The sequence below is a fragment of the Bacillus rossius genome, chromosome 16, assembly GCF_032445375.1.
Source record: "Bacillus rossius redtenbacheri isolate Brsri chromosome 16, Brsri_v3, whole genome shotgun sequence".
Lineage (NCBI taxonomy): Eukaryota > Metazoa > Arthropoda > Insecta > Phasmatodea > Bacillidae > Bacillus > Bacillus rossius.
The window spans coordinates 42,345,524-42,373,114 of record NC_086343.1 but is presented as its reverse complement, the minus strand read 5'-3'; the positions used below and the strand labels follow the sequence as shown (position 1 = coordinate 42,373,114).

General features: G+C 37.1%; 2 protein-coding genes across 2 annotated transcripts in view; both read right to left on the bottom strand.

Moving 5' to 3' along the window:
• LOC134540113 (guanine nucleotide exchange factor subunit Rich) overlaps positions 1–27,591 on the bottom strand; it is a 98,771-nt gene that overhangs the window by 69,983 nt on the left and 1,197 nt on the right. Inside the window, exons 3-6 of the mRNA XM_063382614.1 lie at positions 24,976–25,128; positions 24,271–24,448; positions 16,997–17,130; positions 3,347–3,438 (exon numbers count right to left, since the gene is read on the bottom strand). Of these exons, the coding sequence (XP_063238684.1) occupies positions 3,347–3,438; positions 16,997–17,130; positions 24,271–24,448; positions 24,976–25,128 (557 nt within the window). The remainder of the gene's footprint in view (positions 1–3,346; positions 3,439–16,996; positions 17,131–24,270; positions 24,449–24,975; positions 25,129–27,591) is intronic.
• Positions 20,259–24,098, bottom strand: LOC134540110 (uncharacterized). The gene is made up of 2 exons (XM_063382605.1): positions 20,780–24,098; positions 20,259–20,655 (listed from the first exon to the last, which is right to left on the bottom strand). The coding sequence occupies exons 1-2, from the start codon at positions 23,016–23,018 to the stop codon at positions 20,303–20,305; spliced, it is 2,592 nt and encodes an 863-aa protein (XP_063238675.1). The 5' UTR covers positions 23,019–24,098; the 3' UTR covers positions 20,259–20,302.

Here is a 27,591-nt window from a genome sequence, read left to right as displayed (position 1 = left end):
TCTGATTCACTACACGAATTATACTTGGCTGATTCTGTCTTGAACATTTTCGATAAGGAGGCTGAAAGGGTCAACGTTTTCTCTGAACATTATGATACCAGAGATTTATTGCTGGTGCTGGATCAAACTCATTTCAGCCATTATTGTTTATTTATAGATATTGTCAAAGACGTTTTATTTGCGGTCGTGGTCGCATAAATGTTATTAATCACCTCTGCTGCATTAGTGCGTGTGAGTAACCTCAGCGTCACAAGTTGCACCTGTCCACCGGACAGTTGCCTTTTTTATTTTGCCTGCCCGGACGAGATTTTGCCTGTCCCGGGCAGGCGGACAGGTGCTAAAATCGAGCCCTGCTTCTATGTGAAGATTTAAATTGTGTATTAAATCTGGCATGCCACTGCAGGGACAAGCTCAGGAGATAGTCTACAATATTGCAACATATTACAGAGAACAAAAAAAAACTTTTTTTAAATTGACGTACAATGTCTGAAAGAACAAGTGCTACAACAGGTGTCTAAATATCAACAGTTAAACTAATTCTAGCAGAGGGTAAGGAAAATAATTGAAGTAGACAATTTTACATGTGATGCTATGAGGCGATAAATTCATGAGATTTATGCTGTAAGAAAATTGGTTCCCACATTAAATAATTTGAATAACGCTTTGCAAGAAGACAGAGTTTTGAAGTGTAGCAGGGAATACATATACTTGGAAAACTTGTTGAAGAAGCTAAGATTCCGCTAGAAAAAGGGTCAATCAAAGAGAGATATTCTGACTGAAAAGCCAGAAATAGCTGCTTGAAGAGTACGCTATCTTGAACAAATATGTGAGTTCCGTAAGGCTGGCAGAATCGTAGTTTATGTTGAATGATGCTACACACAGCAAAGTTCTTGGCAGACAGATACAGAAATAGACGTCACAGAATCCATTGAGAAATGTCCAAGATTTATTATTATGCATGCAGATGGAGGAGAAGGTTTTGATCCAAATGCTTTACTTATTTTTAAGTCAAAACAGAAATCTGGAGACTACCAAGATGACATGGATTTTGAAAACTTTTCAATGTGGGTAAAAAGTAAATTACTGCCAAATTTACCTGAATAATGTACACTAGTACTGGACAACACCAGTTATCTTTATGTATAGCTGAACAAAAAAATCTACATCATCATTCCTAAAACAAGACATCCAAAACTGGCTGACAGACAATATTTCAATCTATTCAACAATGACGAAAGTGATTCTTTTGCTTTTAGCAAAAAGTGTGCCAGTAACAAAATAATTTAAAATAGATGTGTTAATCACATAATGTGGCCATGATGTCATTCACCTGCCTCCGTACTATGCGGACTTGAACCGATTCATCTGGTATGGACAGATATCAAAAACTAAATCCGGGAAGGAATCTATTCATCGCTAGATGAGAAAAGGAACTAGTGCAAGGAGATGTTCAGCAGCTATTCTCTGGACAAATGGAAAGAGTGATGCAAGCACACAAAAAATATTTAAGGGGACTATGTAAAAAGTGACAAGAGAATTGACATTGAAATTTTAAAAAATAATAATAAATTTCTAATGTTCAAGTGACAGGAACATTACAAAGCGATACAGACAGCGGGAAAAGCAGTCTTTGTGATTCGGAATAGGTGAGTATTTTGATTGTTTGCTAGCTTCCCCCCCCCCCCCCTCGTTTACGTACAGTGGTAATTTTCTATGCCTGTTTTAATTTTTTGAAGTGGGACATTCATTTATAATTGATTCTAAACCATTTTGGTATAATCTTGCAGCAAATATAATTTTTTTTAGCTATCTATGCCGTAAATTAGACTCGGTGCACATAACTTTCTTCAGCAATGCATTGGTACAAGCCTTGAATTGAGATATATAATAAAAATTTTATATTTGTGGTATAAACAACAAATTGATACATAAATTTTCAATCAAAACATAATCATAATATTAAACAAAACATCATGATATTAAACAAAAAATTAAAATAAAAGTGCACTATGCCATGAGGGCCACAGACTGTTTCGACTGCCCCATCCGATCTGGAAAAATAACATTTTTTGTTAATTACTTGAAAACATATAATTTTATTTTAAGTATAAATAAAGGATATATGTCTACCTTGTATGAAGTAATAAAAACCAATGGATTGAGCTTTGTACTTAATATTATTCTAAGGTCTAAGCAATTAAATAAGCAGATAAAATATATTGATACATATTTGTTTAAAGCACAATTTGTAAAATCCAAAAATTTGTTATTAAATAGGAAGAAAAAGGTTTTTTAGTGAGAAAGTTTGAACCACTTCCAAATATCTACCCTGAACTCTTCAACCATGCACTTTGCCACTGAGCTGTCAAAACAACTACAGCTTTAGTCAGGCACTATGTGTTATTTATTATCAATGTAATGCCAGTTTTTTTACATATTTTAAAACTTGCAAGTACTTCTTTCTAAGATTATTTTAGTTTACCAAACATATTTCAGGGTAGTTTTACTATCATAAAGTTTAATTTGGCATACCACTACCTTTGTTACACCCCCTAATATTTACAAAAAGGACTATATAAGGGTTTACAGTTTACATCGCTACACATGGATTTGCCATCTGAACAACTTCCGCTCGTGGGTATAGCAGTAAAGTAAAACATTCTATTGTGGTTTTGGTTAAGACTTTGGGTATGAAAACTTTTATACCCAGAGCCAGACCTTTCAGAAGGGTGCCACGAGAGCAGATGTGCTAACAGATAACAGGTATGAAAACTGCTAAGGAAATGGGTATCTCGTGGGCTGGCTTTACCAGCTGATAAATTTTATTTTGTCAATACAACTCTCAGTCAGTATTTTAAACAGTCTTCTCAAACAAATTAACTACTTTTATTTTTATTTATTTTTTATTTATTTATTTATTTGTATTTGTGACATGCCCACCGACAGCTAAAACACTTTTATGGTGGGCAATATATTATGTTATAATTATGTTATAATATATTATGTTTGTTTATGTATTCTTCTACTCTTATTAATTTGTCTGCTCTACTTTACTTAACTACGATCATGCAGGATTTAACCTGAGGTGATTTGAGTGCAGGTTTGGGTTAACCCAATCAATATTTTTCCTGGGTGAGCTACTTGGGGTTCTATTTCCGAATGGGTAAAATCAACTTTTACTCTGATTGAATCAACCTGGTAAGGTTTTGTAAATGCCTGAAATGAATGAAATAAATTTGCTACTCTAATTATAACAAAATAGACTATAAAAAAAAAACAAGCAACTTATCAAAAACAAGAATTATCACTTGCGCGCTTGCAACAACAAGCTGTGGGTTGAACTCACTTCTTCCTCCCGAACACTATGAGTCGGTACTTGTGATTCACGGAAGCACACGATGCATCGTCGATGTTCTGAGCCCAGATGCCCTGCACTTGCTGGAACATGAACACCTGCGTGCTACTCTGGCTCTGCAACTACCAAGTGGCAGTCATGCACTGCTCAAATATTAATATAAAACTATTAACAAGGACAAAACAAAACATTCCTTTTAGGTACCTATGACATCGTCCGGGGCTACGCCCAGCTCGATATGCTATCACACCCCACCACTCCACTCCTTCCCTGGCGTTTGAATCTCCCGCCGACATGCGTGTGTGTGTGTGCGTGTGAGAGCGCTGCGAACCACAGGAAGAGGGCGCAGTAGAATCAGTGCTTCGTACCCCTAAATTATTAGTAATTGGATGTTTGTAATTCGCTTTTCTTTTTCACCCCTGTTATTTTTATAATATTTGTCATTTCAATAATTAACGTAAATTTTAAGTGTATTGATGAAATATCCTGCAGGCCGCCAGAGACGTAGACTTGCCGAGGCCATAATGCAAAACCGATCTTCATCTTTTATTGAGAACTGCATAATAAACTTCTAATGTAATTCTTATATTTTATAATTATATGTAAGAAATTAAAGAATAGCTTTTAGGGTTTTCTTGAGTAAGCCTCGGCGCAATACGGCCCGAATAACGGTACCCTCCGTTTGGCGCGCTGCGTCATTGTCTAGCCACCCCGACGGCCATTGCTCGCCCCAGTCGATCTCTAGCGCTCACCGAGGTAGGAAGCACGCCGCACTCCGGGGACTTCAACTTTGATATTCAACTGATACGGTAATTCTGTCGACTCGTAAGTAATCTAAAACGTTTTCGTATATCCCCGGGGCCTACCTCGGGAGCCGACTGCTTGATTAATAGCTGTTAACTCCGGTAACGGGACTTGAAACCTTCGCGAACATTCTAGCACGGCCACGTGGTGGCCGGCCTCACCTAAGCCTATTGCGCCGTAAGGCTTTTGACTGTTAAACGACGAGACTAGGAGTGTGTAAGGAGTTATCGTGTCTATGTGTATGCAGGGCCAATAAAAACCCGGATCCGTACCTTGTGTTGTGATTGGCCACGTGTGTGTTACCCGAGTACCTAGGGGCGTGTGGGACGCCCTAAGAGCCCACGGTAGGGATTAAAGCGTGCCCGACGCTGAGAGCGGGCTATAGGTCTGGTTATTGCATAGGCAGTATTAGGGGGAAACGAGTCACGTCTCCACACGGGCGACGTCACGCCCTGGGATCGGAGTCTTGCCGGGTCCACGTGCCCCTACACGTGGTGGCGCCCATTAAATTACCGCCTAACATCGTAACAACAACCCCCGGCCACGTCACCTACTACAAAAACCACTTTACTTACGAATGATTCATACCAAAAAGTAACAAACATAATCTGCACTGTATTCAGGATAACAGCATATTTTTGAAAGTTCTATATTTGTTATTGTTACAGTCAGGTTATATATTTTGAACAATTTTAATGTGAATAATTGAAGGTTATGGTCTGAATATTTATATGTTTAATAAATATTGTACATAAGTCACTATGACTACACTGTATGACATGGTAATAATCCTAAACATGTAATGGAAGTTACTAACCTATACACTTTATAGAAATTTGTACCATACAAATATGGTACTTTCCTAACCAAAGTGGTAACTTATATCCTATATATAACTTATATCCTAGAGTGGTAACTTATATTCACGGGAAATAAATTCCACTTTATGTATAAAGTGAAAAATTTGTTGGATCCAGTATCTACTTAATAAAATTCCTAACACTGCCTGACAAGACAACGCACTGTGGGTCTAGGAGCAAGACACTTTACGTAGGAGTTCCTTCTATGACATAGGTGAGCACTAAAAATGATTTTTGATGATCATCCCTTAAGGGGGTTGGATAAGAGATTCAAGTTTTTAGGATAACTAATTATACCTCAAAATCTAATAAAGCATAAGAATAGATATTGGGTTCCAAGAATAAACATACAAAACCTACCAACCACAATTTTACCATTTTGCGAAATTCAACGCCTAAGGGGTGAAAAGGAGTAAATATGGTTTTAATATAATTAATTACATCTCTAAATCAAATCAAACCTAAGAAAAGGTATTGGGTAAGGTACCAATAATGATAAGATGAATACTACCAACCACTTATTTACAATTTTTTTTTAAATTCAACCCCTAAAGGGGTTAACAAGGGGTGAATATAGTTTTTAGATAATTAATTATATCTCTGAATATAATATTGCATAAGAATCAAAATTAGTAACTAAGTATAAGAATACGAAAGCTACCAACCACAATCTCACCATTTTATGAAATTCAACCCCAAAAGGGTGAGAAGAAGGGAAATATGGTTATACCTAGAGTCCCGTAAAAATGGTTTTATTTTTCCTTAAATTTCGTTTTGAAAAAATCAAATTTCGGTTTTATTTCGCTGTTTTGATTTTTCATGTTTACTTTAACTTTTGAGAATGGTTTTATGACCTACAAGTTTTGCTTGGCTAAATAATAGTGGCACGGCGTATACTCGTATACTGCACTCTAAAGTCAACACTATTGGCAAATAAAAATTGTAGGCTTGAAACAGCTCGGCACGGCCCGGTGTCGCCTAGCGCGCTGCCTCGGCACGGCCCGGTGTCGCCTAGCGCGCTGCCTCGGCACAAAATGTCTCAACTTAGTATTCTTTTAATATTTCTTGCTGCTGTTCTTTGTCCCGTTGACGCCGTATTCACTTGCTCTGCGGTCATATTGCATTTGCTGAGAAGTGTAGTTACGGCAGTTAAAGGTCACTGATTTTGCTTATCAATCGGCGTAGTGCCATGTGTTCATGTTTACGAGTGGTAGAGGTGTAAAAGTAACGAAAAAAAGTGTACCCGTATGTATTCGTTACTATAACAATTAGTACTCGTTACTATCGTGTCGCTACGTTACTCGTTACTTCTGATACCGCATAACATGCAATGTTATGTTGCAGCAACGAATCGAGTCGTATTGCGTACGCGTACAGTATGACGTCACGTAAATAATAATAAATAGAATATAAACAATTAACAATATTTGATAATTAACAGTTTTTGTTAACCAAGAAACAATTAAATCTCATTAGAGCGGTTTTATTATATTATCTCTTTTAAGATAAAAACCAAAAAAACACGTTAAAATACGCGATAATAAAGAACAAAAACATACATATTTCTAATTTGTAAAAAATACTTTCTTATAAACAGTAAAAAACTTGGACGACAAATTTCCATATTATACTTTAACAAACATCGTTCTTTGTAACGTAAATTCATCGAATATGCGCGCGCATGCGTAAAACATACGAAAAATGCGAGTAACGAAATCCAGCCGTGTGTAACGTTTCGTTACTCGATACTAGATGGCGCACCCGTTACTCAGTCAGTACCGAATACATACGGTTTGCTACACCTACAGCTCTAACGAGTAGGTTGCCAAGCCAGTCAAACGTAGTTGAAAGCATGAGGTTGTTAACTGTTCAACATGAAAGGAAGAATTAAAATTTTATATTTCTCTACAAGATTAATGTGTAAATACAGCGGGTTGAAAATCATGGCAGCTATATTGTGTTGAAAACATCGCCGGTATTTTTTATTAACTTTGTGTTGATGCTCAGGTACATTTTTCTCTTTTTAATTAGTTTATGATTGCAATTACTGCTTTCGTTTCAAATTGTCATGATTACGTGACGGGAATACTGTAAATCATTATTTACTTTCATTACTACAAAGCGGCCATGTTGGAACTTAGAAAAATGGCGATGTGCCGTCAACGTCGTGTTTACTTGTTTTTCGCGATGTCTTGCATGGGTGGTCTAATTCATTATTATCAGTTTTATTTCTCGATGCTGTGCGATTTCTGTGTTTTGTCGCGAATTAAGGTAAATTGCGGTGTTATTTCACGATATCGCGATTCGCGAAATTTCAGTGTCTCTAGTTATACCTCCAAATCTAATAAAGCTTTAGTAAAGATCATGGGTACAAATAATAAAGATACAAACAAATACTACCCACTACAATTTTACCATTTTGTGAAAGTCAAACCCTAAAGTGTTTAAAAAGGGGTGAATATGGTTTTAAGATAAATAATTATATCTCAGAATCTAATAAAGAATAAGAAAATATATTTACTACCATAAAAAAATACACAATAACTACTAACATGGTTGTTCTCCCTTTGTACATAATATTACATTTCCTGGAAATATACATATTTTTTTCTTAATTGTTTTAAGCATAAGGTTTACTTTTAGCTTTTTGTTTTTAGGTTTTTGGCTTGTCAGCTTTCCTGCAGATCTAAGTGACCCCCTCCCCTAAATCTATGTATTCATATATTGGTCTCCTACACCACCCTCCTTATAATATTCTTTGCTTGATCCATGCATGAAGTTCATTACAATGACTAAACTATCAAAATACAAATAAACTTACAACAATGGCATTAGGCTGAAAACATAAAATACACCTACCTAAATATCTACAGAACAGTAATTAAAATTATAAATTTAATAAGGAGACAAATTTATCTGGCAACTAATATCCCTTCAATACTACATTAAGACATTCAAAGTTCAAATTATACTTTGTTGATAAGCTTGTGACATAACATCCAATAGGAAGTTGAAAGTTTTAATACATTCATTTTGATGGAGAAAAAAACTTTGTATTGTTCAGAAGCAGTTAACTAACTATGGAACATGTGTTCAGCATGTGATGTGTACTAGGAGCTGGAGTCAGAAGCAAAGTATCTCGTGGCTAGTCACTGTTCACAGCTGAAGCTGCCCGGCACGCCGACAGAGTGAGAGCTGTGCCCTGCAGAGAGAACAGACGCGCACCGAGCCAAAACCAGCATGTGACAAGTATCTTATGCATGTTCGTAGATTTTAAGAAGAAGTTAACTCATCTTGTAGCAAGCAATACAGGCCCTTACCGTTCCAACTTATAAAACAATCATATTTAATAATTATAATGTTTATGATCAGATTCAATACCCGATTAGATTTCTTTGCATCATGTAAATACCGTAACTATTTTTTTGTTTATTGGTTTTTGAGGGATTCATTGTTTAGCATGTATTGTTTAACTCAAATTTAAATTAGTTCTTGTTTTTAACTATTTCTAATGATTTAGTTCATTTAATTTGGTAAAGCAACTGAAAGTTATTTTCAATTATTTTTTGCCCTTTTTCCAAGTTCAAATGTATGTATATTCATGTATTTTATAAGCATAATTTGAGCCGGGAGCCAGGAGAGGCTTCATTATTTCTGAAGTGCTTCCACTTCCGTTCAGCGTTATTTCCCCCTCCCTGCCCCTCCTGATGTGGTTCTTTACCCTGCACGCATGCGTACGAGTGATATCATACATTTGGTTTTGAGGGCAGTACGATACATTGCTTCTTCATCATCAAGCTCTTGAAGCGACAGGTATTAGGAAGCTAAGCTTAAAGTGAGGTTGATTATTTTCTCTTGTAACCTTTTTGAGTGGGATGATAAGCTCTATTCGCCTTAATCCTTTAGTGTTTGAATTGTAATTGCTTGCTTATGATGGTTCAGAAGTCTTTTAGTTTATGTTGTTACTACGCTGTGTTCATGTCAGTCCGGGGTTCACCATAGAGTACTGGTGTGCTTGATGATAATATGGCCTGTATGCTAGTCCTTTGTGTCTCGATGTTGGTAATGTTGGGTTTAGCATTCGCAATCCTGTAATGTTTAAGTACTAAGACAATTGATTAGAGGATTTGATGTTAGTCATTGCATCGACATGCTTGTCAACAGCCATTTGATGTCAAAATTTATTTGTGCAATTTAGCTAGGTTTGGGATTGTAGTGAATTATGTCCGATGTACGATGCACACGGCTGATCATACTTTAGTCTTGACCTTGAACTTGTGTTCAGCTATGCAAAACTGGTAGCTACTCTTTTTGTTGCACTTCGTGAGACATCTTGTAACGACAATTTCAATGTTAAACTTGATTGTAGATACGTCAGTTTAAGAACCATGTGTGGCCAACTAGTCGTCAGAGTTTGTACATGGCGTACGTATGAACCGTAATCATTTCAATAATTAATTGTATTTCATGGTACTTGTGGCATTAGTTGATTGTATTTTACAGCGTTGTCAATCAGGTCTTGTAACAAAGAAAAGATTATGTCTAAAATTTGATAGTTCTTTAAATGCCACAAGCAAATTTCCAATCTTTCGCATGCATGGGGTATGAACTACTTGCATTTATTTCAGCTTAATTCAAATAAGTAACCATGGTAACGTGCTTATGGTTACAATTTGACAGTGTTCTTTGTCTGGAAGTATGCTGATGCAGTATGTCTGTAAATTGCATTGGCATCATAATTATAATAACAATAGCATGGGAACAGGACTTGTGATGTGCCTTGTGGAAAAGGTTGTGGGTGGGTGGACGTCACGAGGAATCATGATCTGCTTATGGCTTATGGTTAAGGCATGCAAATGAACATATTTTACCGCACACAGCAGAGCAGGCCCGAGCGGACCCTCTCAGCCAGTCGTCCTGAGTCACGGCCAGAGGCAGCATCGTGCCATCAACCAAGCTTCTTTCAGAGCAACTGGCTGTTTGGTTGGAGCCAGTGAAGATGTTTTTTGATGTGATAACGTCTCATAAATCGATGAACGCCGGCTGCACGCACGAAAAAGCATGACTTATTGTCACGTTCCGCCTGAGCCGGCCAACAATCGTGCGAGAAAATATTCTATAATATCAAACAGGTTAAGGCGGGCTTTTTAAAAGCAGCAATTTAAACATTTGATTTATTTGTCCAATTTCGTCATTTCAAATTAACAATTTATTTACATTGTTTGATTTCAGTTTATTTCTATAACTAATTGTGATTATATTTAAACAAATTATTTAAATTAAATTTGCAAAAATTGTAAATAATATTCGAAAATTAAAAAGTATGCAATTTTTCATCAAAGTTTTCTTATGACGTTTGTATAATAGTTTGTATAATAGTTGTTATCGTCCGTAAACCAACTTTACAGACAATCCCCTTTTTGCTAGAGTTTTCGTTGTGTAAATTATTTGGTTTGGAAGATAGCCGCCATTGTGCTGTGTTAAGTTTCCGTAAGGAAGAATAAACATCAGATAAAACCAGTAAATTATCTCGAGAGGCTTTATTGCATTTAACAGATCATCTTTAATAAAATCAAACAATATTTACAGTGCCCTGCCACTTCATTCTAGTGTCTGCATGCTTGTAACAGTCAGAACAATTTGAGCCAGTCAGTGGTCTGACATGTTACAATCAGTATGACACATGTGATGGTACTTATGTCATTGTTGCATAGCTCCCTCTCATCTGTCTGCCAGGTGCAGAGCTCTCTCAGTCCATCACGGAGATCAGTTGCACATTACTATTCGAGAGTGAGCAAACACAGATCATTGTTTTAAATAACTTCAATACTAATAAAAAGCTACACAAACCTTTTTAGTTGGAGTACGGATAAGCAGCAGATTTACTATCCAGATTTCATTACTGAGAAGCTGGTACTACAGAACGTCAATGTGTCGGAAAAATACTGGTTCAAGGCAATAGTCAAATCAAGCCTAAGTAGGAAATATAAAGGTATTTTCCAAGTTTGAAAACTTTTTTGACGCGACAATGTCTAATAAATCGATGAACACCGGCTGCACGCACGAAAAAGTGTCCCGTAATGCACATTGTCCCACTACGGATGTTCCACTACGGATGTGTCCTGTTATGCTCATTGTACGCATGCGTGGCATCTCTCTTCCACTCGATTGGAACAACCATCGATTTGACTTTTCAATCAGATTTTCGTCATTTGAATTATTAGTATTATGTAATTTAATGATCGTCCACCGATTTTCAGCACAATCGGTACGGTTATTTAAAACTAAGGTTGAATATTCAAATACGTTTTTAACGAACAATGGTGTTTTACAGTTACACATAATAATTCAAATTACACCTGAGATCTTTTGCATAATGTTTTAAAAATTATTGTAACACATTATATATAAGTTTGGTGTATTTGGGATAAGTATTTGTTATAAAATTGTATTATAAAAACGAAATAATATTATTTCCCTACAGTGCTGCCCTCTACGGAGACGGACGCGAACCGAACGAATCGCACTATCTATCCACGACACGTGAACTGTTTCATCGACTGTTTATAAAGTGAAGTGAAAAGTTAATGTGGTTTTCATTGCTTATTACAACAACAATTTCGGCAATAATGGTTAATTATTCTTGCATTTTAAAAATCTGATTACTAGTATAATTTAAGTATTTATTCTTTTATTATTAAAAAAAGTAGCATCTGTCGGCAAGTGCAGTAATAATAGGTTATCTTACAATTGACTAAAAAATTAAGGTGATTCATATAATTGATGATAGATATTTGATTACAGTTTATTTATATAAAACTTGTTCATAATTATATTTAAACTTTATAGCTAAATGCCAGTTTTTAAAATTAATTACACGTCATCTACACGTGAACTGTTTCGTCGACTCTTTATAAAGTGAAGTGAAAAGTTAATGTGGTTTTCATTGCTTATTACAACAACAATTTCGGCAATAAAGGTTAATTATTCTTGCATTTTAAAAATCTGATTACTAGTATAATTTCAAGTATTTATTCTTTTATTATTAGAATAAAAATGATTCAATTTAATTCATAAAAGTATGTAATCATTTCATCAATGTTTTGTTATGACGTCACGTTAAACTATCGTCCGTAAACCGACTTTACAGACAACCAATTTTTTTTATTCAAGTTAAGTGTTAGTAGATATTTTCTGATGATTGAACACCAATATAGGACAAAATAATGAGTTATAAAAAGAAATCAGTTTTAATGTATGTATTGAGTTGTGTCACTATGCTTATGTTTACATAAATAAATGTGTGCGTAGAGTCCACGCGCAATATAAGTTAAACTTCTTGCTTGTTATATTATTAGGTATAGGAAACATAATTCTGTTTAGCTGAGGTCGCAGATCAAAAAATATACATGCCAGTTTGTAAGTGGTGCTAAATTATGATATTGCACAAGTATGAAAGTATGCAAATGTTCAAGTGTAAAATATGCAAGTGTGTAAGTATGCAAGTGTGCAAGTAAGTAAGTATGCAAGTGTACAAGTATGCAAGTGTGTAAATATGTAAGAGATAAAGTATGCAAGTATGCAAGTATGCAAGAATGTAAGTATGCAAGTATGCAAGTATGCAAGAGTGTCATTAAGCAAGTGAGACGATATGCAAGTATGCAAGTGTGCCAAAATGCTTAGTCATTTCTACCTCTTCCCTGCCATCTCTGCTCTCAGTTCCCCCACCGCGTACCTAACTATTACCCTCATGCAATCGTCATTTTCTTGAAGCTAGAAAATTGTAGCCTCCTCAGCAAAGAAGTATCACTTCAAAAGTGTTATTTCATCTTGGCATGAAACCTTGATACTAACTGGTGAAGCCATTGTACCTCATGTCTGTATGCACAGTAGACGCTAGGCGGGCCACTCCTGCTGCACCTCCTCTACACTCCGTACCTAAGCAGCGCAGGGATTACGTTCAACTAGCTGGACAGCCAACAACCGTAGCCACATCACTTAGTACAAACACACAGTTGTCATAGACCTGGGAACGACACTAGCGAAGAGCAGACGGCAGCTACACGTCTACAACACTGGGTCGGCCGGCAGCTGGGACCTTGCCTCGATGACGCACGGGCACAGTTCGGGTTCGCACGTCTGAACAAGATGGGGACATGGCATAAAGCACATGGAAAGTGTTGGGGTTTACTGGCAGGACTTCGAGGCCACACGAGAGAGCCTTACCGTGCCGTCATCTGTAGGCGTCTCGGTCCACTGTGTTCGAAACAAGGAACCTGCTACAGAACTTGCACACATGCAACAAGAACAACACATGCCATGTTCTCCCTCGACATCAAACAAGCAAGCTGGTGTGCAGGCTAATGTAGAGTTTTTATTTCCAGTTAAATAATTGTTTCCCCATTTTTTTAATAAAGTGCATAAACACAAACTTAATATCTCAAAAATCAATGCATAAAAGATCTAACAAAACCTGTATTTTTGTTAGGCTAAACATAGTACGTAGTGCATTGGTAGTGATTGTAAGGTTAGTCCTATAGAGAAAAAACTAATCTAAAATAAATTAAATTTGTATTTTTAGCTATTAAACAAATTAAGTTTCTTTAACATTTGACTTTTATTTAGGTTCCAAAAACAATTTCTAGCAACAACAAAAAAATTCACTACATTTTGTAATGAAATATTAAAATAAGGTTCACACTGTAATAAACAAAAACTTTATTCCTTGTGTCTGCATGTTCAGGCCATGTTAGAAGCCAACAATGACAGTCCCAAAATCAACAGCTCCAAAATAAATAGTATGTAGAAATATAGATTTTTAATGTTAGCACAATTATTAAATGATAAAATATTTATAATTATTAATTATTTTAAACTTATTTTTTACTATTTAGTTTTAAATTTTCTATATATATAAAAACTCACATTTCGGTGTTGCATTAAGTATTAAATTCCATTTCAATTTTAATTGAAGCATTAACTTGATGTCACACAGATGAAAGCCCCTCCTACGAGCTCGAGGTGACAGGCAAACACATCTAATTGACGGCACATTTCAAAAATCCCGTCAGCAGCATGCGCGTGTGTGTGTGTGTGTGTGTGTGTGTGTGTGTGTGTGTGTGTAGAGTCAGTGACACGCACCCTTAATCTGCCATAATAATATTGGTAAACCTTTTGAATTTTTTGCCCCTACAGTTTTTTCTTAAGTTACATTTATAAAAATATTTAGCTGACCTCAACACTTCCGAGACAACCTGAAAATTTCCGGAGCCAGCCTAATTTGAATAAGGAAATCTGTTTTGTAAGAATTATTAAGAATTATTATGCTCTATAGTAATTTTTCTAACTTAAAAAAGTATAAATCGGATAAACATTTTATTGCCGCTGGTAAAAATTTGAAAAATTAACAGTCTTTAAATTAGATGGACGGACTCCTTTCTGCGACCATCACGGTCCAGGCCAGTCTCTCCTAGCTGTCGCTTCCCGCAACCTGTGGTCTGCCACCGGCCCAATCTTTATTAGCCGTAGTCCTGGGAACGACTTCTACACACCCAATGGTTACCCACCTGCCCAGTCAATCTTAACTATCACACAGGCTTCAAATCTCACCTAACCCTAAAATCAGCCACCGGCCCAGTCAATCTTAGCTGTCGCACGGGGTTGAACGCTCCCCTAACCCTGCAGTCGGTTCCTGAGCCAGTCAATCTTAGCCATCGCAAGGGGTTGAAAGCTCCCATAACACTAAAATCAACCACCGGCCCAGTCACTCTAACCCCAAACCGCAAGGGGATGAATGCTCCCCTAACCCTTCAACCAGGCTCCTTTAGTCATCGCAGCTGGTAGAAAGATTCCTTAACCCCGCAGATAACCACTAACCCATTCTACTTTAGTTATTGCACAGGTACAAATGTTACTTAACCAAGCATTCAGCTACTAACCAAGGAGTTATTGCCCCATGAAGGAAACATTTCACCAGGCAGTCAGCCGGAAACATACTCTCTTAGTCACTGGTTGGGAAAGAGAGCTTCCTTAACCTTAAGTTCAGTCACAAGCCCAGTCTATATTCGTCATCTCCCTCGGTAGATGCTTTATAAACCCTCCATCACCCACCAGCCAGGTCTCCCTTGGTCCACGCTCCGAGTAGGATTCTTTCACCCGCACATTCTCACTCACGTCACCGCTCAGGGTAGGACAATTCCTAGCTCCGCCATCAGCCACCAGTTCAGTCTCTTGCAAACATCACCCTGGGTGGATGCTATCTAACAACGCCAACAGTCACTACCCCAGTCACGCTTAGTCACTGCCCCAGGTAGGACAGTTTCTAACCCCACAATCAACCACCAGCCCAGTTTCTCTTAGTCACCGCTCGGGGTACTACATTTATTTAACCTCGCAGTCATCCACTAGCCCAGTCTCTTTCAGTCTCACTCGGAGTCTCGCAGTGAGCCACCAGCCCACTCTTATCCCGTGTTAGGACGCTCCCCGCATCCAGAACACTTCAACTCTTGCTGCATTGGTCTTGTTTAATATCTTGTAATGCGTAATGTCTAAATTTCCATAGTTTATCTTCGAGGCCTACCTCTATTGATATACCGTATTTACTCGTGTATAGCGCGCCCTCGTGTATAGCGCGCACCACGATTTTTGCAACAAATTCCAAAGAAAAAAACCTTTTTTCCCGTAAATAAATTTTACTAACATTTTGTGGTACCTGTTAAGTAATTACGTATGAAAGAAATGATAATTTAAATTGATGTGTGGTGATGCGTCAGGAAAATACTTAAACTCTGCTGTGTAGACGGAAGATAATGAAGCGCTGTATCGTCACAACTGGTACGTGGGCGGGAGGGAAGGAGACAGGCAGAAACGGGACGCGGAGGACTAGTTGACTCACCGGTAGCAGCTGCGACAAGGAAGCGAAGGAAGTGGGAGGGGGAATGGCGACAACATTCTCTCTCTCTCTCTCTTTTATTTTTGTAGCTGCGCTGGCTTTCTGTAGAGGGGGAGGTCTAAAAATAAACAAGAGACGTGCGAGCTTGCGCGCACGTGTGTGTGTGTGTGTGTGTGTGTGTGCGAGAGACCAGGTTGCGTGCGTGCGTGCGGGGGGGTGTGTGTGCGTGTGTGTGTGAAAGAGTGGCCTTGTTGCTTGTGTGTATGTGTGGGGGGCTGGCCAGAAACGTCACCCGTCACCCGGCAGTTAACGACTTCCACTCCTCCTCCCAGCCTCACCCCATCACTTTTTTTTTTCCGTGTATAGCGCGCATCCTTATTTTTTTCCTTTACTTGAGGGGGAAAAAGGGCGCGCTATACACGAGTATATACGGTACTGTAATAACTGAACAATATATTCAATTGCTAGTCAAATTATTTTTGAAATGAAGATTTAATTTGATTGCTTAGCTACACAGTCAATTGACAGTCATTTAATGCTATTTTTAACAATTGGCTTTTAAATTGCTTGATTGATGTGACTTACTTCAATCACGTGTTTTTGAATTACGTAATCACAGGACAAGTTTAAATTTTGAGATAGAGGCGTATGGGATGGCTTTAAGAGCCCACTTGTGTTTTGTTAATATAAGAAGCGTGTTCTCTGAGTGGTTAACGATATCTGGGTTTTTGTCCAGCTTCATCTGGGCGATGTCGCACCATAGTTTGATTGTACTAGCTCTGACTACTCAAACCTACAATCATCAATCATTATACATGTAATGATTATCTTTTAAAATTAATGCTTAAAATTTAATCACTAAAATAACTTTTAACTGGAAAAGTACATCAGTCATGGTATTTCAATACATTTTGTTGTGTAACTTTTATCACCTTTTATATATTTACATTTATTTTTAAGATACACACAGAAATAAAGACATAGAGCCATTTTTTTGTAGGAAATGCTACAAATGCATGAAGACGTGAAGAAGCCTGCGGACCAGACAGGAACCGGCAAGCGAGCTAGCCGAGAGTCGAGACTTACGTTGGGGTCGAACCTCAGCGAGGTGGCCGTGAGGAAGGCAGCTCGTCCGTCGTTGAGGACGATGGCAAATCCCCCCACCAGGGGAGAATACTCTATGTCCGTAACGAACGTGTTGGCTTCCACGATCGGGATGGCTGCAAAACACACCACACTCCCTGAAGCCTCGACTACCGCCGGGCATTCCGCGTATCGGCTATGACTACTGGCTCCGCTCGTTTCAAAATGAAACACAGATGGTTGAAAAATACCTGTGGTTGTTAGGAGAATGTGGTGTTCGGACAAAATATGTAAACCTCTGATTGTGAAAAAAGAAGTTAAGGGATTGGTTCAAGTTAGTGATGGGTCATTCTCATTTTCAATTCTCAGTTCCACCGGTTCTCAGCAAATTAACCAGCACCGAGAAATGTACATATATTCCCAGTACCAGTACCATGGAATGCATGACAGATAATTAATTCTTTCCCCGTTACAAGTACAATATACTTCCGGTAAGTGCCATGGTATACTGCCGGTGACCAACACACACACGTTTTTTAACTTCACTTTAAGTGCCATGTGGATCGTTCATAAATCTTTGAAAATTGCAGGCTACAACAACAAAGGGTAGTCTCCCCTTCCCTTTCTTCACCCCTTTTAACTTGGTTGCGACCTTTGGTTAGGCTCATACTAGAGTCCCTAACTTTGCTGCGAGTATTACAAATACTGATTGTATATTTATTCTCCTTTGTAAGCACTCTTACATATATAAATGTTTCTAAATGTATCTTCTTAAAGCACGCTTTCATGAATTTTTTGTGAAATTTTGTGATTAGTAACGTAATTCCTAAAAGGCATAATTGTCAAAATTAGATGTTAAAATTTGGTACACCAGACTGTCGTAGTATTTATATCTATTTATTCTGTTGCATTTGGTTGGCATATAACTATTCATATGGTGCTAATATCCCGTTTAAGGGTGTGTGAAAATGTATTTCTTATACCTGAACTTGCGAATATTGTCTTTATAATCTAAGAGAAATCATAGATAACAATGTGTAAAATTAAATTAAATTGTGGATACCGATTTTGTGTTGTTCACACTGGCTTTAATTATGCTGAGACACAAGAGGCTTAGGACTCATATACTCTGGTCATTGGAATTTAATCAGAACATCTACATATCTCTGCTCTCTGTAGAATAACAAAGGATATATTCTTAATTGTTTTTATTATTTTGTTTGCTGCGCTTGCTCCCCAATTACAGTGCACATTGGATGTTGTTGGGTTGGTTCTAGACTCCAGTTGAACCCAGCACACTTCAGTGTAGAAATAAATTTTTAAAACTAACATTTTTTACTGATTCTATTATACACTTATTCCTGCATTAAATAAGACAAATAATTTCTAATAATCTTTCAGCCCTATTCATGGAATCATTCTGGACAATCTACCTGGACGCATGTTGTTACAGAAATATTAAGTGACTTCGCATTACTAACACATGCAGAGTTTTTGTAATATGTCTGTTCCTCCTCATTCAATAGTCTGAAAGCTAAGTTCTTAAACAGTTACTATAATTTCGTAAAATTTTTGTAATTACATTTCTACACTTGTCTAGCAGTACTGAACGTTCCACTATACTAAAAAATAATTATGTGTTTACAGTCACGTTACACTCCAATACTGTTTTACGATTGCAATATTTGACATAAAAGGACATGGAATATCAGCAAAGGAATCTAAGAGGCAGATACAGGATATTTTAGATCTGTCTTAGGAAATATTTATGTAACTTATTCACATCCTCTAAGAATAATTTTACTTTACAGCCCTAGTCGAACATGGTTTCCCCATGTTTGTAGGATGTCGTTTTTTGAAAAATGTTAATTGTTAACACAGTAAAGAACTGCAGCAACATGTTTACGGCAGTTTCAGAGTGCTGCCAGGCTAAGACATTATCTACTTATAATATTTCTTCTGCTGTCAATTTACAAAAACAAAATAATGTATTAATTCAGGATAAAATTTAAAAAAAAAAAAACATAAAATATAAATGCAGGAAGATAATTACTCAAAGATACTTGGTAGGGTGGAAGTGTAACAGACATTAGCCGAATAACTTCTGCTTTTGATACATTACAGTCACTTCTCTTTACTTTCTTGACATTATTCAAATGACCACTAAGGCACATATTTTTTTTTTTTCCTTTCAATCTTACTAATGATGATATATTTAACGAGTAGGGAACTGCAAGTAATTTCTATATCACACGTAATTACAGAAATACTCCGTGTCCCGGAGAGAGGTGAATCGCGAAGGTCCTGCAAGTAGTTAGGAAGTAAAACACTACGCAGTGTCACCGGTACGATTTTCACACCCATGCATGGTGCCTATTCTAGTTGGCTTTTATTACAGAACATATTTACATCTGCACTTCTGAGATATCATGTTATCCACAACTTTAACATTCATTCAAAGCTTTGGCTTTGCAGAATTTACTACACGCACTCCCTAACCCTTGCGAACCAGCATGTACCCCTTAAGGGGCAGAGTCTGACAGGAAATGACTTGGCCCCTTATGGAGAGGGAAACAGATACGCCGTTTCATTGCGTCGGTGAACAGCTATGTTGATGCTATGTGTAGGCAACCCAACCCAGCATCGACACCGTCCAACACCTAGCCCTTCAGCAACCAATAACTTTAACAGTAGAAATATTACTGTGCCATAACCACACAGTCTATTTTTTGCATCAGCGGTGAAAACATTCTAGCAACACATTTTCACGCATCGCCAATGATTTTTGTTACTTGTGACTTATGGTGCTTAATGGTCATGCATATGGGTGAATCTCAGATTACAGGCCATTTTACTGTGCTGTTTTTTTATTTTCACAATGAGTTTTAAAAATTAAAAAAAAATTATGAGCTACTACTCAAAGGTAGATGAAGAGATGTATCCTGTCAGCAGAGCTGAAAATGTAAAATTTCAACTTTTTTTAAAACTTCAAAATTCAGGCAACCATGCTAATGACAAAAGCATCCATGCTAATGACATATGACACCATGCAAATGATTAAGCATACAAAAAGTGTAGATAGTCAGTAGGCAATTCTGTCCAGATAAAATACATAGATAAATGAAATTAAAAAAGGAACCTGTTAATTTATTCTTTTAATATTAAATAACAATTAGGCTTATTTAGAAGGAAAACAGTGTTTTTAATAATAGAACTGTATAATTTGGTATTGAAATATAAAAAAAATTACAAAGTCTACTTCTTATCTTAAAAAACTAACATGCATATTTAAACATTAAAATTATAGGCCTAGTTCACTTTGCCATAGTTATTTGAAAACAAGTAAAAATTTAAGTGCACCAATATGGTAAGGTTAAACATCACACACAATGTCATTTGGCTCATGAGATCTTTAAAAACAAAGAAAGCAGCTCTTGAGCCAGATGGTGTTGGACTGTCTATCTTCTTCACAATGTCACTCAGTCCATATGTGTGCTGGTCCTTATGCACAGGCCATCTGTACTTCCTTCCAATTGTTGGGTACATCACAGTCACTTCTATTGCATGCTGAAGAATACCGATTATTTCACCTGGATACTGTTTTCCATCATAAGTAACCAGTACCCAATCTCCAATTTTAAAATCTGTGAGGTGTACAGGATCTATAAAGTTAAAACAAAACTAAATTAGTACTATTCATAGATGTTAGATGTATGCTTGTATGAGGATTAACAGTTGAGGCAATAAGGTGACAAATGAGATAGAGAGTAAAAAAATGTGTCTCACCTTTTGTCATTGTGCTTGTAGTAAGAACTCCCATATGATAATGTGAACAAATGTCAGTATGACAGATGAAACAGCTAAGTTTCCGGAAATGAACTTTACAAGAGTTTCTGCTCCACTTCAATTGGTGAACTTTCATGGACCCAGGGAAGGACATTATCTCAACATCTTCCATTACTAATTCAACGTCTTTGATACTTTCTTCTAGCACTACCTGAACATGTACTCCAGAAATATGTTCTCCTAAACTCGCAACCAGGGTGTCAATGTCACTGATATCAATTCCTTCTGCTACATTACGGTCAGCAGTTCGTTTCAAAACAGCGCCAACACCATCGGGTGCTCCCTTCCCATGCCCTGCCTCGGAATAGTTCCAAGTAATAGAGTCTATTTGCAGAAATGTTTTGGGGATGTAGTAGCTTATCAGAGCATACATGGTCTTATTTCTATATTGAGTGCTTGGACTGTCTGAAAGGAAATGAATTCTGGAAACAGTTGGAAATTGTTTCAAGTACTTATCAAGAATGGGTGTAAGATGAGCTGCAATGGCATATGGGTCGTGTCTCAATGACTTGGATAGAGTGCAAAATGATTCCTTGATACCACCAGCAGTATACATAACACCTGTATGTAATGTTATTTGTTCCTTCGAAGCACCAAAGTGAACAGATTGGGTTTCTGAAGCATATTTGCATGCATAGTTTTCTGAGAAGTCAACGTGCATTACAAGTTGTGAATCATCTAAATGAGTTTTTAGATTTCGCATAACTTCGAGCTGGTGTTTGATATTCAAAATGTGCTCCATAAAAGGTACTATTCTGTTTTCTAGCATTTGAATTAATTCACCGACTGTGCAGGAAATTTCTTCTTTAGTAGTTTTCTGAATGGTAATCATTTGTTTTGTTTTGTTGCTTAGTACTTTTTCCTTTTTGTGACACCATTGTTTTACATTGGTTTGTTCGTCAAAGTCAAATTCCTTCTCTGTGAATGTGATATGCTTGTTTGTACAAAGCGGGCACCTTCTGGCTAGACATTCTTCACTAGTTTTCTCACATGTAAGAGCTTTTAAAAAATCATCAATATTTCTTTCCTTAATAATTTCTAAGAAATGTAGTTTTTGAACAAGAAGCTTCATGTTTTCGTGCTTAGCACAGAGGCACGTATCTCTTTCATGTACTTTCCTGGGAACAATCCAAGAAGGCTTGTATCTACAGAATGAACTATAGCTGATCCTGAAGTTCTCTGCCTGTAGAAACTTTGCATGCAGATTTTTTAATGTGTTGTTCAAATAGCGTTTCTGCTGTTGCTTCCCATTTCTTGAAACCACATCTTTTTTACCTGGGCATAAAGTAGAATTACCCTCATGTTCTAAAAAATCACTTACCTTCCTCTTCATAAATTCAATACTTGCTTTCTTTTGCCTTTCATAAATTAATTCATGTGAACGCCTTTTGTTTGCAAGATGCAGTTTTAAGGGGAGAAAATGCTTAGTGTGAGTCAGCATTCTATACTTTTTTAAAATTCTTCCAGAGATCACCTTTGTAAAAATTTGTTTCTCTCTTTCACTTTTTTTAATGCTATCAAATTTGCTTTCCAGTTCCTTTGTAATTACTTCTGCAAACACCAGTTTACGGCGAACATCATCAGGCACTTTTCTTCCGCGGAGATTTTTCTTCACTTTTGTATTTGGAGTCAATGTTGGAGTCTTTTCTTTCCCTTTCAGCAATCTCTGATACCTTTTCTTGTATTTGTGGTACTTTTTCATAAGGGCACTGTTTACTGCTTCCAATTTTTTAATTTGCCGGTAAGATTTTGTTTTGTTTCGTCGAATTTGTTTTCTTCCCTTTTTTTTTTGTGTGCTGACTCTTTCTCTTTCAGAATATGTCGATGTGCATGGTATGTTTTCATTACCTTCTTGATTGACTCTTTCTGAATCACACACATTTTGTAAATTTTCTTGTAAATACGCCTGCATTTCTTCTTCCTCTTTCTTCTTATTTCTGTATTTTTTAGTTGCTTGCCTCCATTCTTTTCGTTTCTGTCTTTTTTGTCTTTCATTAAAATCAGCAACAAGTTTCACCTTGCCGGTAACTTTTGCTTTCAAGTATATTTTGTGTTTCTTTTCTTGGAGAGCTTTGAGTTTTTCAGGGTCTTTTTTGAGCCTCTCTCTTCTTCTTTTTTCACATTCTTTTTTTTTCTTCAATCTTTCTGCTGTACTCATTGCAGCTTTCTTTCTAGCCATACTACCAGTTAATCTGTAACCATATAAACATAACAAATGTACTCCGTATCATTCAAAACTTAGTTTGGATTTTCAAATTGAAATGAACAAATCTAAATTTTAAGCATATACATATATATACAAACACACAAACATATACAAAAACCTCAAAGCAAAAAATTTAACTTGATGTTTATAACTCGAGTTTTAGTGAAATTATGTATCCTATCCAACTGTAAAAGAAAAATATTTCATTAGCATGGACTGGTGTCATTAGCATGGTCAGCAATTTCAGAAATGCCCATGCCAATGACAATGAATTTGTCCATGCTAATGAAAATTTTTACTTTAACCTAACCTCACATTAATATTTGAAGACCCATTAAACTTTCACTAAGCCATGAAGAAGTAAACATAGATAACAATCATACTGAACAAAAATATTTTTTAATAATTACTACTTATAGCAATTACAACATCCATGCTAATGACAATCAATTTTCATACTCACCATAAAAAGTCCACACAATATATGATAACATCAACTTAGGCTTGTAGTTCCCTCCAAAACCAAGTTAGTTCTGCCAACCTAATGGAAACTAAATATCCTTGTCAGTAAAAGAATAACAACAAAACCTTTTTTTATCTTCCAGGAGCTTACAAACTTTGACCATGCTAATGACACAAAACACTAGGGACCAACTTTGATCCAAAGTACTCTGAGCATTTTCAAAACTGAAATAAAACTTATATTCAGAAATCAGTCAATAAAGTATACATTTTTCAAAAATCTGTAGATAAGTTTCAAACTTAAGCAATTTGGTTCACAAGTCAACCTACAGCTTTGTATACTGTGTTTTGGGACAGCCATGCTAATGACATTTTACAATGTTTTTAATTTTTATATTTTTATATTTTGAAATAAATCTTGGAACACACACACGACTCATTTAGAGGTCATCTGTAGCTGTAAGGAAATTGATTAAAAGTAGTAGAACTGTCCCTGGACTCTTAGCAATTCACTAGAGACCAATTATTTCCCGTAATCTGAGATTCACCCATATATGCATAGCTAGTTATCATTTTACTTTCATATGCTAAACTATAAAAAATGACTTAGTATAAGTAAAATTTGTTATACATAAATCTTTAAAACATGGCTTTTGTTCAATCCGAGAGATAAAATAAGAACAACTCAAAGCAAGTCTTGTAGTTTCCACAGGCCACAATCTCACACCTATGTGAACACAGAGAGGGAATGGTAGAGACGAACCCTTGGCCACCTGCTGGTCGGTGCAGAAGGGCACGCGCCGCAGGTCCAGACAGTAGTCGCGGTTGAGGGAGCCGTCCCAGCGGTAGCGCAACACGTGGCCGCGAGTAGTGGCTAGCATCAGCTCGTCCCTGATGCACACCAGGCTCGTGATGCAGCCCTCCACACCCACGGTCTTCTCCTGCACGGCACGACACACAACCTGCAAGCCTGCACTCCGACACTGCTGCATCGTGAGAAGGGAGAGAAGGGAGTTGTTGAGACACGAAAGACAGAACATTCTCTAACTTAGCTTGTGACAACCAAGGAACAAGGGCGTTATGAGAAATACTACAGCCTGAAACTAATAAAACCTTGGAAAAAGAGAAAAAAAAACTTAAGTTGTGGCTTTGGTGAATTGATGTTCTAAAACGGAATAACAACTCAAAGAAATATTTACTTGAAAAACAGAAATAAATATTACCAACGTCAAACTCTAAGTGGAATGAAATGGCTCCTACCCAGGTTGATCTCTTCACCATTACAACATAATTCCAAACATTAAGTATTTACTAAAAATATTAATTAATTAAAAAAAAACAATAGTTATGACAAGAAAATAAATACTGTAAACAGACTGACTGTTTACAGCATATTTTGATAACTGTAATTGGAATGTTGGACCAGGTGGTGTGTGCCCTGCAGCGCTCGGCGATGCTGTGGGCTCACCAGGGTGAGGGAGAGGGGCGGGATGACCTCCTTGATGAAGAGCTCGTCACTGTCGCGCCGCAGGTTGGCGTGGGGGGAGTCTAGCTGCTCGTAGAGGCCCCTCTGCTCTGCCACGACGCCCAGCTTGTAGAGCAGCAGGTAGCCGCCGGCCGTCTGCCCACACACCACACACGGCCGCTGCAGTCCTCCACGCTCCACTGCTCTGACGTGTGTGCACGGGTCTAGAGGCAGCTCCGTCACCCGGTCATACCCCAGAGGTGCCTGCCCCCCACGGTTAACTCTCGAGCACGTCTGAATGAATTAGGAGGTGCTCCTCGCTTACCGATGCCAGTGAAGCCATGTCTCGTAAGCGCCTGCACAGGATACCTCCTGTGACTTACCTTACACCGCTACATCTTCGTGTTTCACATATCTGCAACTGTGTTTGGCACAGAACTACAACTCAACACAAATTTTATTTTTTGTTACACTATTTTACTAAAGCTCTTTTTAACTTGCAAAGTTAATACATACCTCCTCTCCATCCAGCTTGTGGTTCTAGGCAAAGGCAAAAATGACTCTACTATTAAAAAAAACACAGCTTTAGACTTCAAATTAAATCTCTTTTGGTTTACTAGAATACCAATATGTTTAAAATGTAAAAACCCTTAGGACGCCAGACATCACTTGCATGCAAGTATAAGTCCCAAAGTATCACTAAGTCACGACCAAAGAAGGTACATGACATGAGTAAAATCAAAAATATTACATGATTCTAAAAATTGTTAATAGTAATCTCTAATAATAAAATGAAACCATATTAGTTTGAAAATAACTATGTTATAATTTTAAGTTAAGTTTTGTATCAGTAAAAGCAATCAAAATATAATCACAATCTAAATGTTTTGATTAAAACAAATTAATGATCCAATTAGCTCTTAGCAATTTTCACACACTGGACTACTGAATGTATCAAAAAAAATCTATTCCCCTAGCTATAGGTAGTTACAATTTAAATATTTATGAAATCGGACTGTTGAAATGACTTAAATGTTAAAACCTATCTACAATAAATAAAAACACACAAATTTAAGCATATAAGATTAAGCAAAGACACAAATTCTAAAATTCTATATATATATTCTCCTCACTTATTATGGTGAGCACTGAAGTGTATAGAAACATGTATTGAAAGTTCACAATATACTCCCGTTGAGTGTATAATCTCTGCAGTCTCCTTACAGACGTCGGATAACAAAGTCTCATAGATAATCGTCTTGTTTCAGCTTGCTGCTAATACCAGCTAACAAACAGCAATCCCTCATAGTTTCGCTCTCTATGGGCAAGAGTGGTGCCTCGATGCGGACCGACCCTCTGGTTTTGCGCGCTGATGTTCTTGTTCAAACGTCGTGGTTTCTCGTAGTATCGGGAATAGCTAGATTAAGACCATCTACTTGAAGTTTGACGATAGAAGCACCAACCATTAAATCACCAACAATTTGCATACATGTACCACAACATTTTCTACACAAATGTTTAACCTTCCATGAAGATTAAAGCCATGTTCGAAAGAATACAAGCCAGATGATTAGGTTTAAGTTGTTACGGAAGGTGATTTAGTGCTCATGCACAGATTCAGACTAAGCGGTCCTATTGATGAAATATATGAATGTTTTCCTATTATGTTTTATAACTCCATGTGTATATATAAAATGTACATATAAAACTCATGTGGAGGTTTGGGGGTGCAGCCCCCAATGAGAGAGAGAAAAATCGGTTTGTTTGTTTGGGAGCTGCAATGCCACAGACAGATACACACGTTAAACTTATAACACCTCTCTGTTTGTGGCGGGGGTTAAAAATAGGAAGCATTAAAAGTGTAACATACCTACCTAATGACCGTAAATGGTGGGTGGCAAATGAAAAGTGGAAACAAAGGTACACTGATACGTGTAAGAAATAGCAAACATTGTGACGAAATGTTATTTCAGAATGTATTGTGATTCAGTTGTGGTGTAATTCTGCTTATATCTTTATTATATTTATAGGTTTTGGTTCAATAAAGTACAAGTTAATGATTGTTCGATTCATATGCACCACAATACGATAGAAATATTGATGAAGTCGCTAACATTACCTTCCTTACACTCTTACAGGACAGGCGGGGAACATGGGAGTTTTGGGCGGGGAAAACTCACAGGCTTGATCTGCACAAATTTTTTTCTTAAGGCACCGCCTTCCTGGACACACACACGGTGCGTGGAGCTTCAGGAAAAATGTGATTTGAAAACTACTCAGGAAATCTGAGTGGGGCCTGTTTACGAAAAGCATTTACGAATCCGCTGAGGCCGAAAAGTAGTTTTGTTTCTGGTTTAAGTTTTTAACCTTTTTTTTTTTATTTTTATTTTTTTAAGCAGAATGAAAAATGGCTAAAAGGCATGTTTTCAGAGTAATTTTTAGGCATAAAACAACCATTACAGATTCCTAAAGCACTTAAGGGACTTCCATTACATCTTTATCTTCATTTCTTCGCCATATAATGTTATGGTCACGGTCATATTTCATAGTTGTCCTAAGTATGACGAGACAACTGCGCGCCAGTTAAGAGCCTTGTGCTTAGCGATACCACACTAGAAG

Coding starts and splice junctions, on each gene's coding strand:
- LOC134540110 (XM_063382605.1), bottom strand. CDS start 23,018: ATGGCTAGAAAGAAAGCTGCAATGAGTACAGCAGAAAGATTGAAGAAA. Junction 20,656..20,779: donor TACAAGCACAATGACAAAAG/GTGAGACACATT, acceptor TTAACTTTATAG/ATCCTGTACACCTCACAGAT.